Source organism: Nerophis lumbriciformis, linkage group LG06 (assembly GCF_033978685.3).
Source record: "Nerophis lumbriciformis linkage group LG06, RoL_Nlum_v2.1, whole genome shotgun sequence".
Classification (NCBI taxonomy): Eukaryota; Metazoa; Chordata; class Actinopteri; order Syngnathiformes; family Syngnathidae; genus Nerophis; species Nerophis lumbriciformis.
The window spans coordinates 21,021,274-21,040,834 of NC_084553.2; the positions used below are offsets into that span (position 1 = coordinate 21,021,274).

Here is a 19,561-nt window from a genome sequence, read left to right on the forward strand (position 1 = left end):
GTAAACACAGTCTCCAAGGAATATAACCTGCGGAGGCACTTTCTGATGAAATATCCACATTTCGATGTCCAGCCCCTGAGCCATTGGGCTCTTGAAACTGCGGCCCTCTTCATAATGTAGTTGAATAGCCCTGATGTAGAACATCACAATATATCACAATGTCACAATACTGTACAGTATCGTGAATACGGATGGGCAACAAAAGCCTGTTCCGTAATGGCACCAGTGCTAATTTAAGAGGTAGTACCCAGACCAAAAAATTAATATCGGTGCTTCATTTCGGTGCTTAATGAATGCAGTCGCAGCAACCTACTACAAGTGCTTGAGGGTAATATTGTGCATGTAAGGTATTGTCCAGACAGGAAGCACACAGAGTCAAATACTCTTTTTAAATGGATTACTGCCCTTAAAGTACCAGTAGAGTGGAAAAACAAGTTACCTCTATATTGAAATTATTATCATAAATATCTGATTTATGACAACAAATGACTCCCAAAGTTTGCGAATAAATAGATATGATCAAAATAGTATCTCCCTAACTGACCCTTGACGTTCATTGCCTGTTCCACAGCTTCAGAGGTCCAATGGTCGTCCCGGTCGTCGTCATACAATATAAATAACTTCTACTAAAAATTAAAATCGGCTCTAAATATTGGTTATCCGCCTCTTGACAATTATTAATCGGTATCGGTCGATTTTTTATTTGCACAAAGAAAATGTCCATTCTCTTAAGCTTCCAAAGCAACACAAAACATTATTTCATGTCGACACTGATTGTACATTCTGACTTTTAGACAACTACAATACTTTTATACTTTGAGCTTACTGCAGGTGTGAAAATAGGGGTAAGAAAAGATGAAAATAAACCAAGTGAAGTCATTGTTCCAGCAGCGATCAAGAAAGTATAGGATGCATAAATTCAAAGCCAACATTGTCAAATATGAAGTTGTCAGAGACAACCATGGTTTTAAGACTGCATGCACATTATATTAACCCGAAAATATAACTGAAATGCTAATTCACAATCAAAGTAAAAACTTCATATTGCCCTGATACTAGGGTTGGGCGATTATATAATCTTTGATCGTTTTTTTTTTTTTCTTTTTTTTCTTTTTTTTTTTTTTTGTGTGTCCTGTCCAGCTTCTCAGGCAAATCATATAGTTGATGTAGATGCCCATGTCGGCTGTTCAGATTTACTTTACAAAAGAGAAGTGTAGGATACTTCTCTTGTTGCCTTATTTGTATTTGACTTTATTAAATGTATTTATGTTATCATTTAGTGCAGCCGGGCCGGAGCAGGAGGGGATAGAAAGAGGAAAAAAAAGAAGACAGAGGGGGAAATTGTGGGGACAAGAGGGGGATTAGACAGAGAGACAAAAACAACAACAGCAAACAACAACAACAATAGAGCAACATCAGCAAATATGACATGTACAAATATGATGGTAAAAGTAATAGCAAATAAGCAGTTAGCGAAAAATAAAAAATAATACAGAAATAACCATGAGCATTATTACACTACAAATGGATCAATACAAATACCAATAGAAATAGCGCTATTGATAATGAACAATACCAATAATTTACCTTTATTATCAACAATACAGTTGTTCAAATGCAACAATACATATACGTAATGATAACTTGAGATACAAAAGAATGCAGAAAAATGGAGGGGGAGAAAGAGAAGCAACCTACATTAACCTTGTAGATTGTTATAGTCACAATAGGTTAAGCTTTGTCAGTGTGCCATGTGTTACACCCAGTTTACCCTAGGGCAACAACGTTAATATATGTTTGATGCAACGTGATTATGTGCATGAGTGTAAGTATGCATATGTACTTGTATATGTACAGAATGTGTATATGTGTTTGTACAATGAATGTATATGTACAGAATGTGAATATGTGTTTGTACAGTGAATGTATATGTACAGTATGTGTATGTGTATGTTTGTATATTGAATGTGCGTGTGGATGTACGAACATTAGGTAGGTAAATATGTACTGTATTTGTGTATGTATGTGGGAGCGTAGGTACCTATGTACGTATGTGAGCATATGTGAATTTGCATGTACAATACATTCGACTCCCAGAGTGCGTGGGAGCCAGAGCACTCCCGAGAGCCCAACCCACAAACAGGAGGCGTGGTGCCCAGGGAACCAGGGACCACCGCCCCCACGCAGCCGAGCCGGCCAGCGACAGGAACCCCAGAGCCCGACCCACCGTACCGCCCACAAGGGCCAGCAGCAGGCCGCAGACAGACGCACCCGGCAGAGGACAGGGCACGAGAAAAGCAGGGGACAGCCAGACCCCAAGCCAGCGAGAGACCACACCCCACACGGGCAGAAAGGCGAGACGCCCCGCACGAGGGACCCAGAGACTCCCCGCAACCGGACGGAAAGACTGCCCCCGCCCCACCGGCAACCGGGCCCCCACGAGCCCACCCCCCACCCCCGGAGAGCGCGGCGAGGCCAGCCCCCGGCCACCCCACCCAAACCGGCAGCCGCAGGACCACCCAGGCACAGGGCCACGGGAACCACCCACCCCACCCGCAGGGACCCCAACGATGGAGATGGAACAACCAGCAACCGCCCCGCCGAGCCCCCCCCCTGAGGGAGGGGAAAATTAAAAAATAATATTAATAAAATATATTAAAAAAAATAAATAAATAAATAAATTAATTAATTAAATAATAAAAAATAAAAAAAAGAATTAAAAGAAGATCACAGACATGCTGACAAACAAGGTCACTACCCCAGCAACTGGCCGACTCGCAGCACCTCGGAATACCTTGCAGCACCAAGCTACCACAATAGACGCAGGGACTAGGCCCAACAGGCCCCAACCAAGACGGGCACCCGGAAGGGATGGACAGCGGGACCCAGGAGCTCCAGACACGCAGTTCGGATGCAGTAGCCTGAGGTGTCGACCCCCGTCTGACAGGCAGGCCCAGAGCGTACCCCCAGAAATATACATACATACATACATATATACATACACATACACACATACATGTATACATACCCACACATACACATATATACATATACATACACATATGTACACATACACATATATAAACATACATACATACACACACATATACATACATATACACAGTTCGTCAGCCCCGACAGCCATCACGCGCGCGCGCTGCCACCAGTCACAACATCAGCCACACCCCTGCACCAGACCCAGCAGCCACGGGCGCCCACACCACAAACAAACGGCAGCAGAAACAGCAGCCGCAATAACCCCAGACAGCCAGCACCAGCCAATCAAATCAAAGCGATCAAAAAAAAACTGCGACCAGCAACTACACGCCACCAGGACCACGGAGACCAGCCGGCGCCAGCCCGCCAGTCAGCCCGAACGCCAACACGCAAACAAGAGACACCAACAACCCCCCCAACCAAAAGGCCCCCCACCCCAACCCAAACCCGCACAAACACACCACCGCCCAAACACACACATATACATACATATACACAGTTCGTCAGCCCCGACAGCCATCACGCGCGCGCGCTGCCACCAGTCACAACATCAGCCACACCCCTGCACCAGACCCAGCAGCCACGGGCGCCCACACCACAAACAAACGGCAGCAGAAACAGCAGCCGCAATAACCCCAGACAGCCAGCACCAGCCAATCAAATCAAAGCGATCAAAAAAAAACTGCGACCAGCAACTACACGCCACCAGGACCACGGAGACCAGCCGGCGCCAGCCCGCCAGTCAGCCCGAACGCCAACACGCAAACAAGAGACACCAACAACCCCCCCAACCAAAAGGCCCCCCACCCCAACCCAAACCCGCACAAACACACCACCGCCCAAACAACCGAGACACAGCCTCCAGACCAGACACGGGGGCTGCGCCGCCACCACACCAAGTCACCCACAGAGACCCCACAGCGCAAGGTCGGGCCACACGGGCACGGACCCCACCCAACAGGAAGTGAGACCCGCGCGACGCCACACACAAATAAATAATAAGATTAAAAAAAAAATAAAATAAAAAAAATAAAATAAAATAAAAAATAAAATTAAAAAAAAATAAAATAAAATAAAAATAAGTAAATAATAAAAATAAAAATAATAAATACATTAAAAATAAAAATATACATATAACAATAATAAATGAATAAAAGCCTGGCAGGCCACCAGACCGCAGTCCCCGCCGGCCGACGAGGCAATGAGGGGTGCGCCGAACCCCAAACCCCCCATGCATGTGTACAAGGCCCCCAGAGTGTCTACTGTGTAGTTAAAATTAGGAGGTCAGCCGTTACAGCCGACCTCCAGTCCCTATTGATGTGTGTACTGTAGCGTGAGTGAGATATGTATGCTTGTGGGAACTAATAATGCGATTAAAATTGGGGGACATCAAGGTCATGGTGGGTCCCAACCAAACCAAGCCCCCCAAATCCTAAGTGTCTAATATGCAGCTAAGATTGAGGGATGGACGAGCAGGGGACAAGACAGGAGGACTGGAGCCCCATTGGAGGCATCCTCAACCCCCCGCCATGCCTCCCCGCAGGACAATCCCCAAAGTCCTATATATGTGTGACTGTGTGCGCTATAAGTAGAAGGAGTAGAGGGCCCGGACATCCCCCCAGTCCACGCGGCCGACAACCAGGAACTACGGCCAGGAGGCCGCCACCCCCCGCCACAGCCCGTGACCCACACCAGACCACTTTAACGTGACGCCACGCGAGCCCTCCCCCCGCCAAACAAAGCCAGCCCCCGCCCGCCCCAACCCAACCCTGCAGAGCCCATACCGGCAACCAAACGCAGAAAAACCGCACAGCCCCCACGCCCAATGCAAACACCGCATCCCGGCCATCCACACAGCAACGTGCCCATACAAGTCCCGGCCAGGGGAAGGAGCCCCCCAACGGGGGAAGAAGCCAATGCATCCCGTCCGCCCGCCAGCCCCCAAACCAGCCGGCAAGCCAACGCCAGCCAGCCCCACAACCCCACAAGCGCACAGACACCAGCCACAGTCCCCCAACCACTCCAACCCAACACAGCGATGCCAACCGCTGGTATCACCGCAGCAACCATCACCACCACCGCCCGTCCGCAGCGTAAACACCCGCGGCCGCCGAGACCAAAACAAAAAAGCGACCGACCCCGTAAACCACAACAACGCACACCCCCGGCTACCACCGAGGCCACCAACCCACCTACCCCAACTCATCCACAGCCAGGCCAATTGAGCCACCGGACATCCACACCCATGCACACACCTACACATTCATATACACATACATACACACATACATATATGCATATACATATACATACACATAAACACATATACACACGCATGCATATACATATAAACATACACATCCACACATTTATACACATTAATACACCCACACACATATACATAAGCCCACATATACACAAACACATACATACACAACACACACACAAAAAAAAATAAAAATTAAAAAAATAAAAAAAATAAAAAAAATATTAAAAAAAATAGAAAGAAAAGAAAAAAAAGAAAAATAAAATAAAAATAAACCTTTTAAATAAAATAAAATAAATAAAAATAAACAAGAGGCCTGGTCGCCAACAGTGCCCAACGCCACCAAACCCCGCAGCCCCTCCCGCACGTCCAGGCCCCCCCCGCCCACCACCCACCAGGCATCCCATCCGGCAAAAAGCCATAAGGGCCCAGCCCTGCGCCCACAGCCGGCATGCCACGGCACCTCAGCAGACCCGGCACCGCGATCAGCAATGCACACCGGGGCAGCGACACATACATATGTACCTACATACATACACACAGATTTCACCATACATATATACAAACGTACACACACCCACATACACGCGTACCCATATATAATTTAACAGAATAAGTTAAATATATTAAATATATAAAAAAAAAAATAATAATAATAATAATAATAATATATATATATATATATACATACACACATACATATATATATATACACATACATACATACATACATACATACATACATATATACATACATACATATACATATATACACATACACATACATACATATATATATATATATATATATATACACATAAAATAAATTAAAATAAAAAAATAAAATTAATAAAAAAATAAGGGCAGAGTAAAACACAGGAGGGGGACTCCCGCAGGGCAGTCGGGCAGCACCGCCGGGGCCCCAACAAGGGAGGCAAGCAGTCCCCCCAACCCGGCACCAGGCAGGCCCGCACAGCCGCAGCGCAGGGCGACCCCGGGCAGACCCCGCCCCGCGCCCCAGGGGAAGGAGGAAGCCCACGGACACCCGGAGCCAGAGGGGCACGAGCCGACCCCCGCCCGACAGCGGCAAGACCCCAGCCCCACGGGCGCAACCCCCCGCCCAACCACCCACGGGAGGGACAGCCCCCCCAACCAACCCAAGGCGGCCGCCCACAGCCCCACCCGCACCCCAACACCCGCCCAGGCACCTCCACCCACCCCCAGCCACCAGACCACCCACGGATCGGCCCGCCAGGCCGGAACCAGGAAACACACCCCAGGCCCACCCGACCCCGCGGCACACGGCCCCCCCGGCACCCAGGACCCCCCACCCACGGAGCAAGACCCCCGGGACAGAGCCCCGGCCCCCAAGGGAGTCAGGTCAGAAAATTAATTAGCGGTGCCCAAAGAGATCGGAATTCTGTCAGTTGTTGGTTTGATTCAGCAGACATTCTTTCCATAACTACATAATCTAATAAAATGTTTTTGTAAAGGTTTATACATAAATTATTTTTTGATTTCCAATTTATGAGAATAGTTTTCTTGGCGATGCCTAACGCATTTATAAGGAGGTATGTTTTGTTTATATCAAGATCAGTTGCGGAGAGATCACCCAACAGGCAGAGTGCGGGGGAGATGGGAATAGGAATCTCTAACGCTAATGATAGGTTCTCGCACACTCCAAGCCAAAAGTTACTCACGGGAGCACAGGACCACATTGAATGCAAGTAATTATCTATCTTATTATCTGAGCAGTGTACACAGATGTTAGAGTCAGCTAAACCCATTTTATACATTCTTAGACCGGTGTAATGTATTCTGTAAAGTATTTTGAGCTGAATCAGTCGTACATTTGGATTCTTAATCAAACGAGTAGTATTGAGGCATATTTGTTTCCAGAATTCTGGGTCACAGCTTGTTGATACGTCTGAGTGCCATTTAGAAGTTGGAATACTTATTGTGTTTTCTATTTTTGATAAGAGAGCATATAATTTGGATAAAGCTTTGGTGGCAGATGTTTTGAAGAATTTAACGGTCGTAGGATTACTTTCCCATGTTGTTTTGTTGAATCTTGCGCTGATTACAGATTTGATTTGTATATATTCTAGAAATTTATTAGGATTGATTGCATATTGTGTTATTAAACTTTTAAAAGAGATAAAACTGTTTGCATTGATGATATCCCCAAGGCATCCGACTCCCTTATCATACCATGTTGGAAAGTTCAATGGCTTCTTGTTTAAAAGAAAATCAGGATTATTCCAAATAGGCGTAAATTGGCATGGAGTGAGCGGGGACCCAGTTATTTTCAAAAACTCCCACCAAGCTGTTAAGGTAGTGCGTATATTAATACTTTTAAAGCAGTAGTGTTTTCGGAGAATTTGGCTAATAAAGGGCAAGTGAATTTTTGATCGTTGATCGCGATTAATGACTGATGAGAACAACATTATCTCAATCCTGCCTTACAGTCACAGTGTGCTGACATGATTGGTTATCCATAATTATCCAGGGTGTCAAACTTGGGTCAAATCATTTCTGAGAGTGCTTTATTCTAGACTGGCTTGACGACACAATGTCCACTGGGTTTATAGAGATAAATATAAACGTCACAAACCCATCCACAAACAAAGCCGCCATAGCTCTCTTCCATCCATCCATTTTCTACCGCTTGTCCCTCTCGGGGTCGCGGTGGTGCTGAATCCTATCCCAGCTACACATGGGCGGAAGGCGGGGTACACCCTGGACAAGTCATCACCTTGCCACACAGATAGACAGACAACATTCACACTCACATTCATACACTAGTGTCAATTTAGTGTTGCCAATCAACTTGACTCTTATCATTTTGAAAGTATTTTAAAGTGTACAACGGGCTGGGTTGAACAAATAAGTAGTTCCCACAGTCCAGGTATGAGACATCAGGGAAGATGTCGCGCATGGTCTCTGCTCCACTCAGACTTGTCGATCTTATACGGATCCTTGCATCCAATTACGGCTTTCTGCTCCTTATAACGACTAAGGGACTTATCTAATGACTCACAGAATTTCTCTATCGTATTACAAATGGTGCAATGTTATTTTCCACTGAACAGTTCAGAAATATTACATGTAGCACTTCAAAATTGATTACGGCATGCACCTCCGTGAAAAATCCGAACCCCTCTATATAAGAGACAAAATTAGAGTTTTAACACCGCACTGATAAGCAATTAAAAAAAACAAATACTAATTTACCATTTGAAAGTGTTATTTAGTAAATGTTAACTTGAAATAAAAGTCTTATAGTATTCACTACAGCGATTATACTTTGTTTACTGCACAATGTTTGTGATGACAAGCAAAATAACGAAATAACTTTGAGAGGAAAACAAGTTGTTCTCTTTACCCCCACAAAACGTATCAAAAAAGAAGCAAAACCGTGGCTCTAAAACCAGGTACAGACCATGGCGTGGGTTACCTGTACTGTTGCACCTCTAGTAAGCACAATTATGTGTATGAACAAAATGACAGTTGTCAGTCGTTAGCATTTATATTACCGCAATTAAATAGGGTGCAAATGTCTGTAACAAGATACTGCAGTAGTAAACAGTAGAGATGCGGCACTCGGTATAATCCTACATGGTACAATCCACTTTAATTGAAAAAATGTAATAAAATTGTGATATTAAACGAGATCGGATGATATGAAAAAATTAATTGTGATAATTTTTTTTGCCATATCGCCCAGCCCTACCTGATACCTTAATGTTACTTTGAAAAAAAATGACAGTGTCCTATTATGTTACAATGCCCATTTGGCTAGTATATACAACATATTACTGTCTTCACTTCTTTTGGTGTTAGTGGTTTTTTTATCGTTAAAATTGTGTGTGTGTGTGTGTGTGTGTGTTTGTGTGCGTGTGTGTGTGTGTGTGTGTGTGTGTGTGTGTGTGTGTGTGTGTGTGTGTGTGTGTGTGTGTGTGTGTGTGTGTAGGAGGGTGCTGGGTTAAGCCTGTTGCAGCCTTTAATTTGTAGTTTCTAGTAGTATCACATATATAGTAGTATACTATTCTACAGGGTAGAAAAATAATGGATGTGGTGGTTTAAGGACAATGGCCGTGTGCTACAGTTTAGGTGTGTGAACATTCTACACTACTGTAGATGTACTAATATGTCTGAAGTACAAAGCTAATGATCTAAATGTATGACTTTGATAATGCACACACAAGCAAACTTCAGTTGCAATAAAAGCTATTAAATGTTCACAGGGGGCCGGGGAATATTGCAGGATTGATGGTCGAGGTGCAAAGAGAGATATGTTTTAACATAAGTAAGGGCCTCTGGACCAATCTTCCGTGACCCATACATACAATAGTACACTAACTGAAAAATGGTGAAATTAATAGTTACAAAATGTTTGTACTTGTATATTGCTTCAGCTAGACTGGAAATGAGATCATGTTTTTATCTACTTCAGGCTGTGCCACTTTTAGTATCAGTGTGGTTTCATGAGGATATTTTCATCCACAACACATCACAAATACTAACAGCCACAATACTATCAAAAATATTCCAGGAAGAGTAGAAGGTAACATAAAATGTCACTTATATAACAATAGGATTAGACAAAGGTTACACAAGTTTTTAGTCATTATTTACGTTTATGCAATTAAAATGTAGGCGTTAAACACACAATGACACAAAGTGCTACATTCTTTTCACTCAATAAAAAATAGACTGCCAGAGTTCCTTAACTGATACCACATACTAGGATGTACGGCTGGGCGATATGGCTGAAAACTGCATCAAGATATACGTTTTTTTATATTGATTGATATCGATAAGTATTGATATTTATGACCGACGGAAAATATTGACCAGGAGGAAAAAAAATGTTTATGTTATTATTTTCATTTGAAATGTAACCTTCCTCTGATTATAATACCCTCAACTATCATGGCAGAAAGGATGGGAAATGTCAACACAACCATGGAAAACACTGAATCAATGTAAATAACATTTTAAAGTCACAATAAATTAAGGTTAAGGTTAAAATTTAACCTTAATTTTAACCTTAAGATTAAAATTAAGGTTAAATTTTAACCTTAATTTTCTATGTTAAATTAAGGTTAAAAATGTAAACATAGAAAAATCCAAGAACAATTTATTGTAGGTTTACTGCAGAGAAGTTACGTGATCTGTGCAACATCTAATTTGGTCTGTCATATTTACAGTGCAAGTATTAAAAAAAAAGTAGCACACATACAAATACAGATTTTAGCCTTTACTGAGCATTTTGCTCCTAAAATAAATCCATCCAAATTTGATCAAACGAGAGTAAAATTTTCACCCATCCGTATAGCATGTTTGAAATAAACTTAAACTATAACCAAATGCACAAGTGATTGTCGCGGAAGAGTTACTGATCACTCTGTGCGCACTGAAAGCTGTGTGTGTCCCTCCCTTCTGTGGCCAGGGTTTGGCAACCCCCTCGCCCAATCCTTGTTTGTGAATGACTGAGCATTTCATGGAAGCTGCTTTTATACCCAATCATGGCACCCACCTGTTCCCAACTAGCCTGTTCACCTGTGGGACGTTCCAAATAAGTGTTTGAAGAGCATTCCTTAACTTTTTCAGTCTTTTTTGCCACTTGTGCCAGCTTTTTTTAAACATGCTGCAGGCATCAAATTCCAAATGAGCTAATATTTGCAAAAAATAACAACGTTTCTCAGTTCGAACATCAAGTATCAAGTATCTTGTCTTTGCAGTGAATTAAATTGAATTTGGTTGAAAAGGATTTGCAAATCATTGTATTCTGTTTTTATTTATGATTTACACAACGTGCCAACTTCACTGGTTTTGGGTTTTGTACATACCTTGAGTAAATGATTGCACCACGGTAAGATGCATTTTAACCAGAGTTTGCTTGTTGTTGTGGTCTTGTTCGACTCATAGGGTAGCATTTCCCGCACATGAATGGAGGCTTCGGTTTCAGATGATTGAATAGATTTGTGCTGCTGCATTTCTTTAACAAACTTTGCACCGTGCAAAGTTTTCAGTCCACACCGATTGCCAAAAAACCAAAGGACTGACAACATTTTTTTTTTTTTGAATAAACGTCTCACTCTCGTTAGCATCAGCATTAGCCATTAGCCATGCTTTGAATCTTCGCTAAACAAGTAAGAGGGCAAAGCTCATGGAGGCAAAATGTATGCCAGAGCAATAGGAGAAAGAAAACCTTTTTTTTTTTTTTGAATAGTTTGCAACAAAAAAACTTGAATTCATCGATTAAATCAATATATCACCCAGGCCTATACACCCCCTTCTTTTCATTCCGCTATGGCATAAACGCGCGCAGCTGCTGAAACCGATGAAAAGCATGAATGCTCTTGAAGCATGCACATGGCGATTTATTGACGCATGTAAACTTAGCGACTTGATTTTCAATTATCGTCCTTTAATTGACTAATCGAATGTCGGCCCAGGCCCAATAAACGCAGGCTTTTTCATTGTATGTGCACCACATCTTGGCGATGTACAGAGTGACTGCTTTGGTGATCGCTCTGTGCATTGTGCTTCTTTCTCATCATACATGATTATACCACAGTCGGCCTCTTTTTAGCTGGAGTTTGGAGTTGGAAGTTGTTGCGGTCTTGTTTGCCTTATAAAGAGTTGCATTTCCCCCACTCAGCTCGATGCTTCGTTTTCAGATGCTGGAATAAGTTTATTGTGCTGCTTCTGTTTCAAACAAACTTTGCCTGTTGCCGAGAATATAAACCGTGAGCTTCAAGAGGTTGTCACCTGAAATGGTTTTCACTTCACAGGTGTGCAAAGCAGTAATCAGAGCAATGGGTGGCTATTTTGAAGAAACTAGAATATAAAACATGTTTTCAGTTATTTCACCTTTTTTTGTTAAGTACATAACTCCACGTGTTCATTTATAATTTTGATGCCTTCAGTGACAATCTACAATGTAAATAGTCATGAAAATAAAGAAAAATGCATTAAAAGAGAAGGTGTCCAAACTTTTGGCCTGTACTGTATACATACATATATACATATATATATATATATATATATATATATATATATGTATATATATATATATATATATATATATATATATATATGTATATATATATATATATATATATATATATATATATATCCATTCATCCTTTTTCTACCGCTTGTCCCTTTTGGGGTCGCGGGGGAATGCTGGAGCCTATCTCAGCTGTATACGAGAGAAAGAAGGTGCGAATCTGGTAACAAATGAAGGAAGAATGAATTCCCAAGAAAAACAGCACGGGGTCCATTGTCTGGCGGTGGTTTGGCTTCAAGTGGGAATATGTCGAACAGACAACCGTAATATGTCAAGTGTGGGGCAAAAGTGTTGCTACAAAAAGTAACATTACTGCTAATATGTAGCATCATTTGAAAAGTCACCCGCTAGAGAATGAGGAGTGCTGGAAACTCCGCATGTCAACATCTCCGCTCGGTGTCACACCAACAAAATGCCCAAGCAACCATTTCCACATCAACACCGTATGAAAAAAATAGTCAAAAACAGAAGGAGATAACGTCCGCAGAAACCTACCACATAGCGATGGACGTACACTATTTGATTTCCTATTATACAGCTAATTTTTATTTGACAGTTATTGAAATACTTTGTGTGACATCATGCACAAAAGTGCACTTTATTTGTTTTAAACTATTGTAGTGGCATTCTGTACAAAAAGTGCACTTTAATTTAGTGTTGTTTTGATATGTCATCTTAGTCACATCATGCACAAAAGTGCACTAATAGCTTGTTTTAAAATGTCTGTGGCAATCTTGCACTTTCTGTTTTGAAATGACATGAATGTTTGTGCCACTGCGTAATAACTGTGTAATAAATACAGTTTTGGTAAATTTACTTAGTTGTTATTTCCCTCTCTGCATGAAAGTTTAAAATGAGCATATATTAATGCAGTATGAACAACAATGTTTTAATGTAGACACATGGAATCATCATACTGCTGTGATTATATGCATCAAGTGTTAATTCAAGGCTAAGGTAAAATATTGAGATATATATCATGTATCGTGATATGGCCTAAAAATATCAAGATATTTAAAAAAGGCCATATCGCCCAGCCCTACTTCAAGCACACATTGGTACATTGTTACAAAATGATTATGATTTGACTTTTAAAAAAAACTGTTCAGAATTGTCCAATAATAATTGTACCAATGAATGTAACAATTTTTGTATTTAACTAACAGACATTGTATTACATTGTATTTTTCACACAAAAGTGGCACACCCTGGGGTGGAAAAATAAGTGAAAAAGTTAAAAAACGGAATTGTAAAAAATTAAACCAGAACAAAATGTATTTGAAAAAAAAAAAATGATAGAAAAATCATGCAACATGATAAAAAACACATGACCAAATAAACATGACCCAATTTAATGAGACTAAATAAACAGGACAAAATGACAAAACCAACATGGCACACTAAAAAAACACTGGCCTAATTAACAATTGTTATCTACTAAGATTATATTCAACCAACAAACTAAATTGTGTCAAGAGAAATCCTATTTTGTTTGCATTTCACTTTTGTGGAATTTTTTAAAAGTTTCCATGTTTATTGTAGTGTTGTCCCGATACCAATATTTTGATACCGGTACCAAAATGTATTTCGGTATTTTTTGGTACTTTTGTAAATAAAGGGGACCACAAAAAATTTAATTATTGGCTTTATTTTAACAAAATATCTTACGGTACATTAAACATATTTTTCTTATTGCATGTTTGTCCTTAAATGAAATATTGAATATACAAGACAACTTGTCTTTTAATAGTAAGTAAACAAACAAATACTCCTAATTTAGATGCTGACATATGCAGTAACATATTGTGTCATTTATAATTCTATTATTTTGTCCAAATTATTAAGGACAAGTGGTAGAAAATGAATTATTAATCTACTTGTTCATTAACTGTTGATATCTGGTTATTTTCTGTTTCAACAGGTTATATCTACACTTCTGTTAAAATGATACTTCTAATACTTTACATAAGTTTTGGATGATACCACAAATTTGGGTATCAATCCGATACCAAGTAGTTACAGGATCAGACATTGGTCATATTCAAATACCTCATGTGTCCAGGGACATATTTTCTGAGTTTATAAACATAATATGAATTTAAAAAAACCCGAAATAAGTTTTTGTGATGCTAAAAAATATCGATGTAATCATAATAGTATCGATTAGATACGCTCCTGTACTTGGTATCATTACAGTGGATGTTAGGTGTAGATCCACCAATGGCGTTTGTTTATATTGTAGCGTCCCGGAAGAGTTGGTGCTGCAGGGAATTCTGGGAATTTGTTCTGTAGTGTTTATGTTGTGATGCAGTACAAATATTCTCCCAACATTTGTCATAGTTGTTTAGTGTGGTTTCACTATATGGCACAGTGTTGGTGGTATTCATACGGCCACCCTTAGTGTGACATGTAGGGCTGTTGATTAAGTATGAACTTCAATCACATCGGAGTAGTGTGTTGAAAGTCAAGATGATAACCTTAATAATTAATGATCGGACGTAGTAAAATCTTGATTTGATTTTGGGCAACTATAGACCAGATTCAACACATCCGATGTTTAGAATCTGGGATGCGGTGGTGTGTAGTTAAACATGTATAGCTAATACTTGTCCTACACGGATGATACTTGAAAGAAATGTATTTCACTAGTCGCCATGAAGACAAGGATTAGTGTTTTAGAAGTAGGTACATCGCTGCTGACTGCGGATAGATATTAGCCGCTAGCTAGCTAGCTAGCCATGTCTTAAAGCACCTCTTTCTGAAGGCGTTTCAGTGTTATAACTTCACCTTTATCTTTAGTTATTAAGCCAAAATGTGTCCGGTCTCCCTTTTCTGTCTACACACTGTGTCTGCTTGTAAGTACTCTGTGATTGTGCACTGCTGAACATGCTCCTCTACATGACACGACGTGACGACGGGTGGAGGACCGGTACTTTTTAGAGGTGGTATCGTACCGAATATGATTCATTAGTATCGCAGTACTATACTAATACCGGTATACCGTACAACCCTAGTTTATTGCATACAATTAAATAATTACTTTCTATAAATTGCAGCCACAGTAGTAAGTTTTAATCCCACATGACTTGATGGGGAGGATTTGTTTTTATTTCAGGTCACAGATTAGCAGAGGTGGGACCAAGTCATTGTTTTGCAAGTCACAAGTAAGTCTCAAGTCTTTGCCCTCAAGTCCGAGTCAAGTCCCGAGTCAAGACAGGCAAGCCCCGAGTCAAGTCCAAAGTCAAGACTGGAAAGTCTCAAGTCAAGTCCTAAGTCCTGCATTTTGAGTTTCGAGTCCTTTCAAGTCCTTTTAACCACAGACTAATATATTAACACAGATTGTGTATACTTTTCAAACGCTGTATTTATTTATTAAAACAAGTGCATTTTAAATTGCAGGAAAGAAAATTGTGCTGACATTGCACTTTATAATAGCACTATTAACCAGTCATTTTAAACATTAACTCATTCCTTTACAGAACAAACACATTGAAAAATAAAGTGCAAATGTACTTATTTGTACAAAAGTGTTAACATTGAAAAAACATGACATATACGTGAACATAACAAAAAAGTTGTACTTTTTATATGTCAGGGCCCTATGCTGCATTGCATTTGCAAAAGACCAAATTAGCCAAGAGTCTGTCAGTCATTTGTGCACGATGGGGGCGTAGTATGATGCCACCATGGCTGAAAACTCGCTCCACTGGAGCACTGGAGGCAGGCACTGCCAAGACTCTCATGGCCACTCGGAACAGTGAAGGAAGAGTCTTCATGTTCAATGCCCAGAACAAAAGGGGGGAGAGAGTTGTTTTGGGTTGGTGCACTACTTGTAAGTGTATCTTGTGTTTTTTATGTTGATTTAATTAAAAAAAAAAAAAAAAAAAAAAAATTATTTCTTGTGCGGCCCGATACCAATCGATCCACGGACCAGTACCAGCTTGGGGCGGTATAGCTCGGTTGGTAGAGCGGCCGTGCCGACAACTTGAGGGTTGCAGGTTCAATCCCCGCTTTCGCCATCCTAGTCACTGCCGTTGTGTCCTTGGGCAAGACACTTTACCCACCTGCTCCCAGTGACACCCACACTGGTTTAAATGTAACTTAGATATTGGGTTTCACTATGTAAAGCGCTTTGAGTCACTAGAGAAAAGCGCTATATAAATATAATTCACTTCACTTCACATGTTAAAGTCTAAGTCGAGTTGCAAGTCTTTTTACATTTTGTCAAGTCGAGTCTAAAGTCATCAAATTCATGACTCGAGTCTGACTCGAGTCCAAGTCATGTGACTCGAGTCCACACCTCTGCAGATTAGTAATATCAAATAGCACAACTCAAAGGATGATAGTACGTTTGTGGTACACTGCAGTACCAGTTTCACAACATGATCAAGCAATAACAACAAAAAAGCAGTAAACTAAGCACATACTGTATGTGATGAATAGTACAACTCTGACTGCTGCACTATGAGGACATAACAATAAACCAGGGGTGTCAAACGTACGGCCCGCGAACAGGTTTTATTCGGCCCGCGGGATGAGTTTGCTAAGTACGAAAATGAGCCAACATTTTTGAATGAAAGAAACTGCGGTTCTGAATGTGTCCACTAGATGTCGCAATAGCAATTATTTGTATCTTATGCTACATATGTAAAAAAAATATAAACCACATGATGTTAGATGAAGAAAATGAGTAAACTACATAAATAACATACTGTAATTTGATTTTGATATTTTTTTTATCTTGATAGATTGATAATTAACACCAATGATGAACATTATCACATCATTTATTCAGAAAGAAAAAAAAAAGATAGAATACTATTAACTATTTAATGTAAGTTAAAAAACAACAACAACAACAGCATTATGATTTGTAAATTTTCAGAATGTGCTTGTTCTATTTTTAAACAAAGAAAACAATCTGAAGTTGTCTTTATTTTTAAGTTATCGTGCCGTGATTTTACCAGTCCGGCCCACTCGGGAGTAGATTTTTCTCCATGTGTCCCCCGATCTAAAATGAGTTTGACACCCCTGCAATAAACATTTACCCAAATACAATTGTATAATCACAAGGCACGCTGGGAATGTACTGTACTTCACTTATAAACAACAATTTACTCTTGGCATTCCAAGATCATTTACATTTGATTCGTTTTGCCTAACAATGCGAAATAGTACACATAATATTCAGTTAATGTAACTACCTACAACATTATGTTAGTATGACTCAGAAAAATGTTGTTTACAACATAATATTTACATATAAATAAGTACATTCGATGTGGTGATGATAGACGCTCTGCCTCAGAAGCCTTAATCATCACCAGCACTGTCTGCCCGACAACAAGGTTTAAAGACACACCACAGCCGTCATCATCACCATTATTAACACCATCCTCATCATCATTGTTGTTTCTCCACACTCAGCAAAACCACCACATTGCAGCCATTCCATCACCACAATAACGATAGGAAGCAGTGTCGGGGTGCTACGTCAGCCAAAATCAGCATCAAGGGATGCTCACCACCACCCACCTGTCTGTCCTTTTCCCAGCGTCTTCTCCAAGCGGTAAGGTCCCACGTAGTTGGCCTCCTTGCCCGAGGATGACATGTTGGCGGTAAATGATCTTGGAGAGACCACCCGACTCTCTTGGAGTGTCTCCAATGGACGCCTGCTTGCGTGATGTCCTCCACTTCCGGTCTTGGATGTTCTTCGATGCTCCTAAAAAGGTTCAGTGTAGGTCTTTACCCCTGATATCATGGTGGTCCACACGAAGGACCCACGCTCTGCAGCGACGTTGGGTGTGAACTGCTGACGGGACAGCATCGGCAGCCGCTATATCTATGGCAGCCGACGTCACTTCATGCATCCATTTCCGCCGGTTCCTTTCAAAATACGTTCGCTTGAGGCAACATCCGCCCTTCCTCAATAAGACTGAGCGCAGCATCTCGAGCAGGGGTGTCACACCCATTTTAGGAGGAAAATCTGTGCACTATTAAAAATCATGGCATTAAAACTAAAAAATAAAGATAACTTCAGATTGTTTTCTTTGTCTTACTCTGGCCAAAAATAGAACAAACACATTCTGAAAATATTACAATAAAAATATAGAAAAAAATACGGGCAGCGGTAAAGTTTAGATACATGAAGGAAAGAAGAAAGTGAATGAATGTGTATAACTGAATACATTTACATATGCATAAAAATGTGTCTTTTTTTTTACTTACTCAGTGGCCTAGTGCAGTGGTTCTCAAATGGGGGTAAGTGTACCCCTGGGGGTACTTGAAGGTATGCCAAGGGGTACGTGAGACTTTTTTTTAAATGTCTGTCAAAAAGAACTGTGAAAAGAAATGCAACAATGCAATATTCAGTGTTGACAGCTAGATTTTTTGTGGACATGTTCCATAAATATTGATGTTAAAGATTTATTTTTTTGTGAAGAAATGTTTAGAATTCAGTTCATGAATCAAGATGGATCTCTATTACAATCCCCAAAGAGGGCACTTTAAGTTGATGATTACTTCTATGTGTAGAAATCTTTATTTATAATTGAATCACTTGTTTATTTTTCAACAATTTTTTAGTTTCCAAATAGTTCAAGAAAGACCACAACAAATGAGCAATATTTTGGACTGTTATACAATTTAATGAATCAGAAACTGATGACATAGTGCTGTATTTTACTTCTTTATCTCTTTTTTTCAACCAAAAATGCTTTGCTCTGATTAGGAGGTACTTGAATTATAACAATGTTCACAGGGGGTACATCACTGAAAAAAGGTTGAGAACCACTGGCCTAGTGGTTAGAGTGTCGGCCCTGAGATCGGTAGATCGTGAGTTCAAACCGCGGCCAAGTCATACCAAAGACTATAAAAATGGGACCCATTATCTCCCTGCTTGGCACTCAGCATCAAGGGTTGGAATTGGGGGTTAAATCACCAAAAACGATTCCCGGGTGTGGCCACCGCTGCTGCTGCCCACTGCTCCCCTCACCTCCCAGGGGGTGATCAAGGGTGATGGGTCAAATACAGAGAATAATTTCGCCACACCTAGTGTGTGTGTGACAATCATTGGTACTTTAACTTTAACTTTTTTTGTATTATTTTTTTTTTTAATGAATTAAGTAACGTTTATGACAACCTTTTTTCCAAAACACAATATAGAATGTGTGATATAACAGGATAATGCATACATTTGCGTGAATGAATGATGAGTT

At 40.7% G+C, this 19,561-nt stretch overlaps 1 protein-coding gene across 6 annotated transcripts in view; it reads right to left on the minus strand.

Moving 5' to 3' along the window:
- LOC133608567 (serine/threonine-protein kinase BRSK2-like) overlaps positions 1–18,163 on the minus strand; it is a 217,136-nt gene extending 198,973 nt beyond the window's left edge. For all 6 annotated transcript variants that reach the window (XM_072913351.1, XM_061963882.2, XM_061963879.2 and 3 more), the window contains exon 1: positions 17,880–18,163. In XM_072913351.1, coding sequence (XP_072769452.1) covers positions 17,880–17,955 — 76 coding nt within the window. In that variant the 5' untranslated portion in view covers positions 17,956–18,163. The remainder of the gene's footprint in view (positions 1–17,879) is intronic.
- Between the last annotated feature and the right edge of the window lie 1,398 nt (positions 18,164–19,561).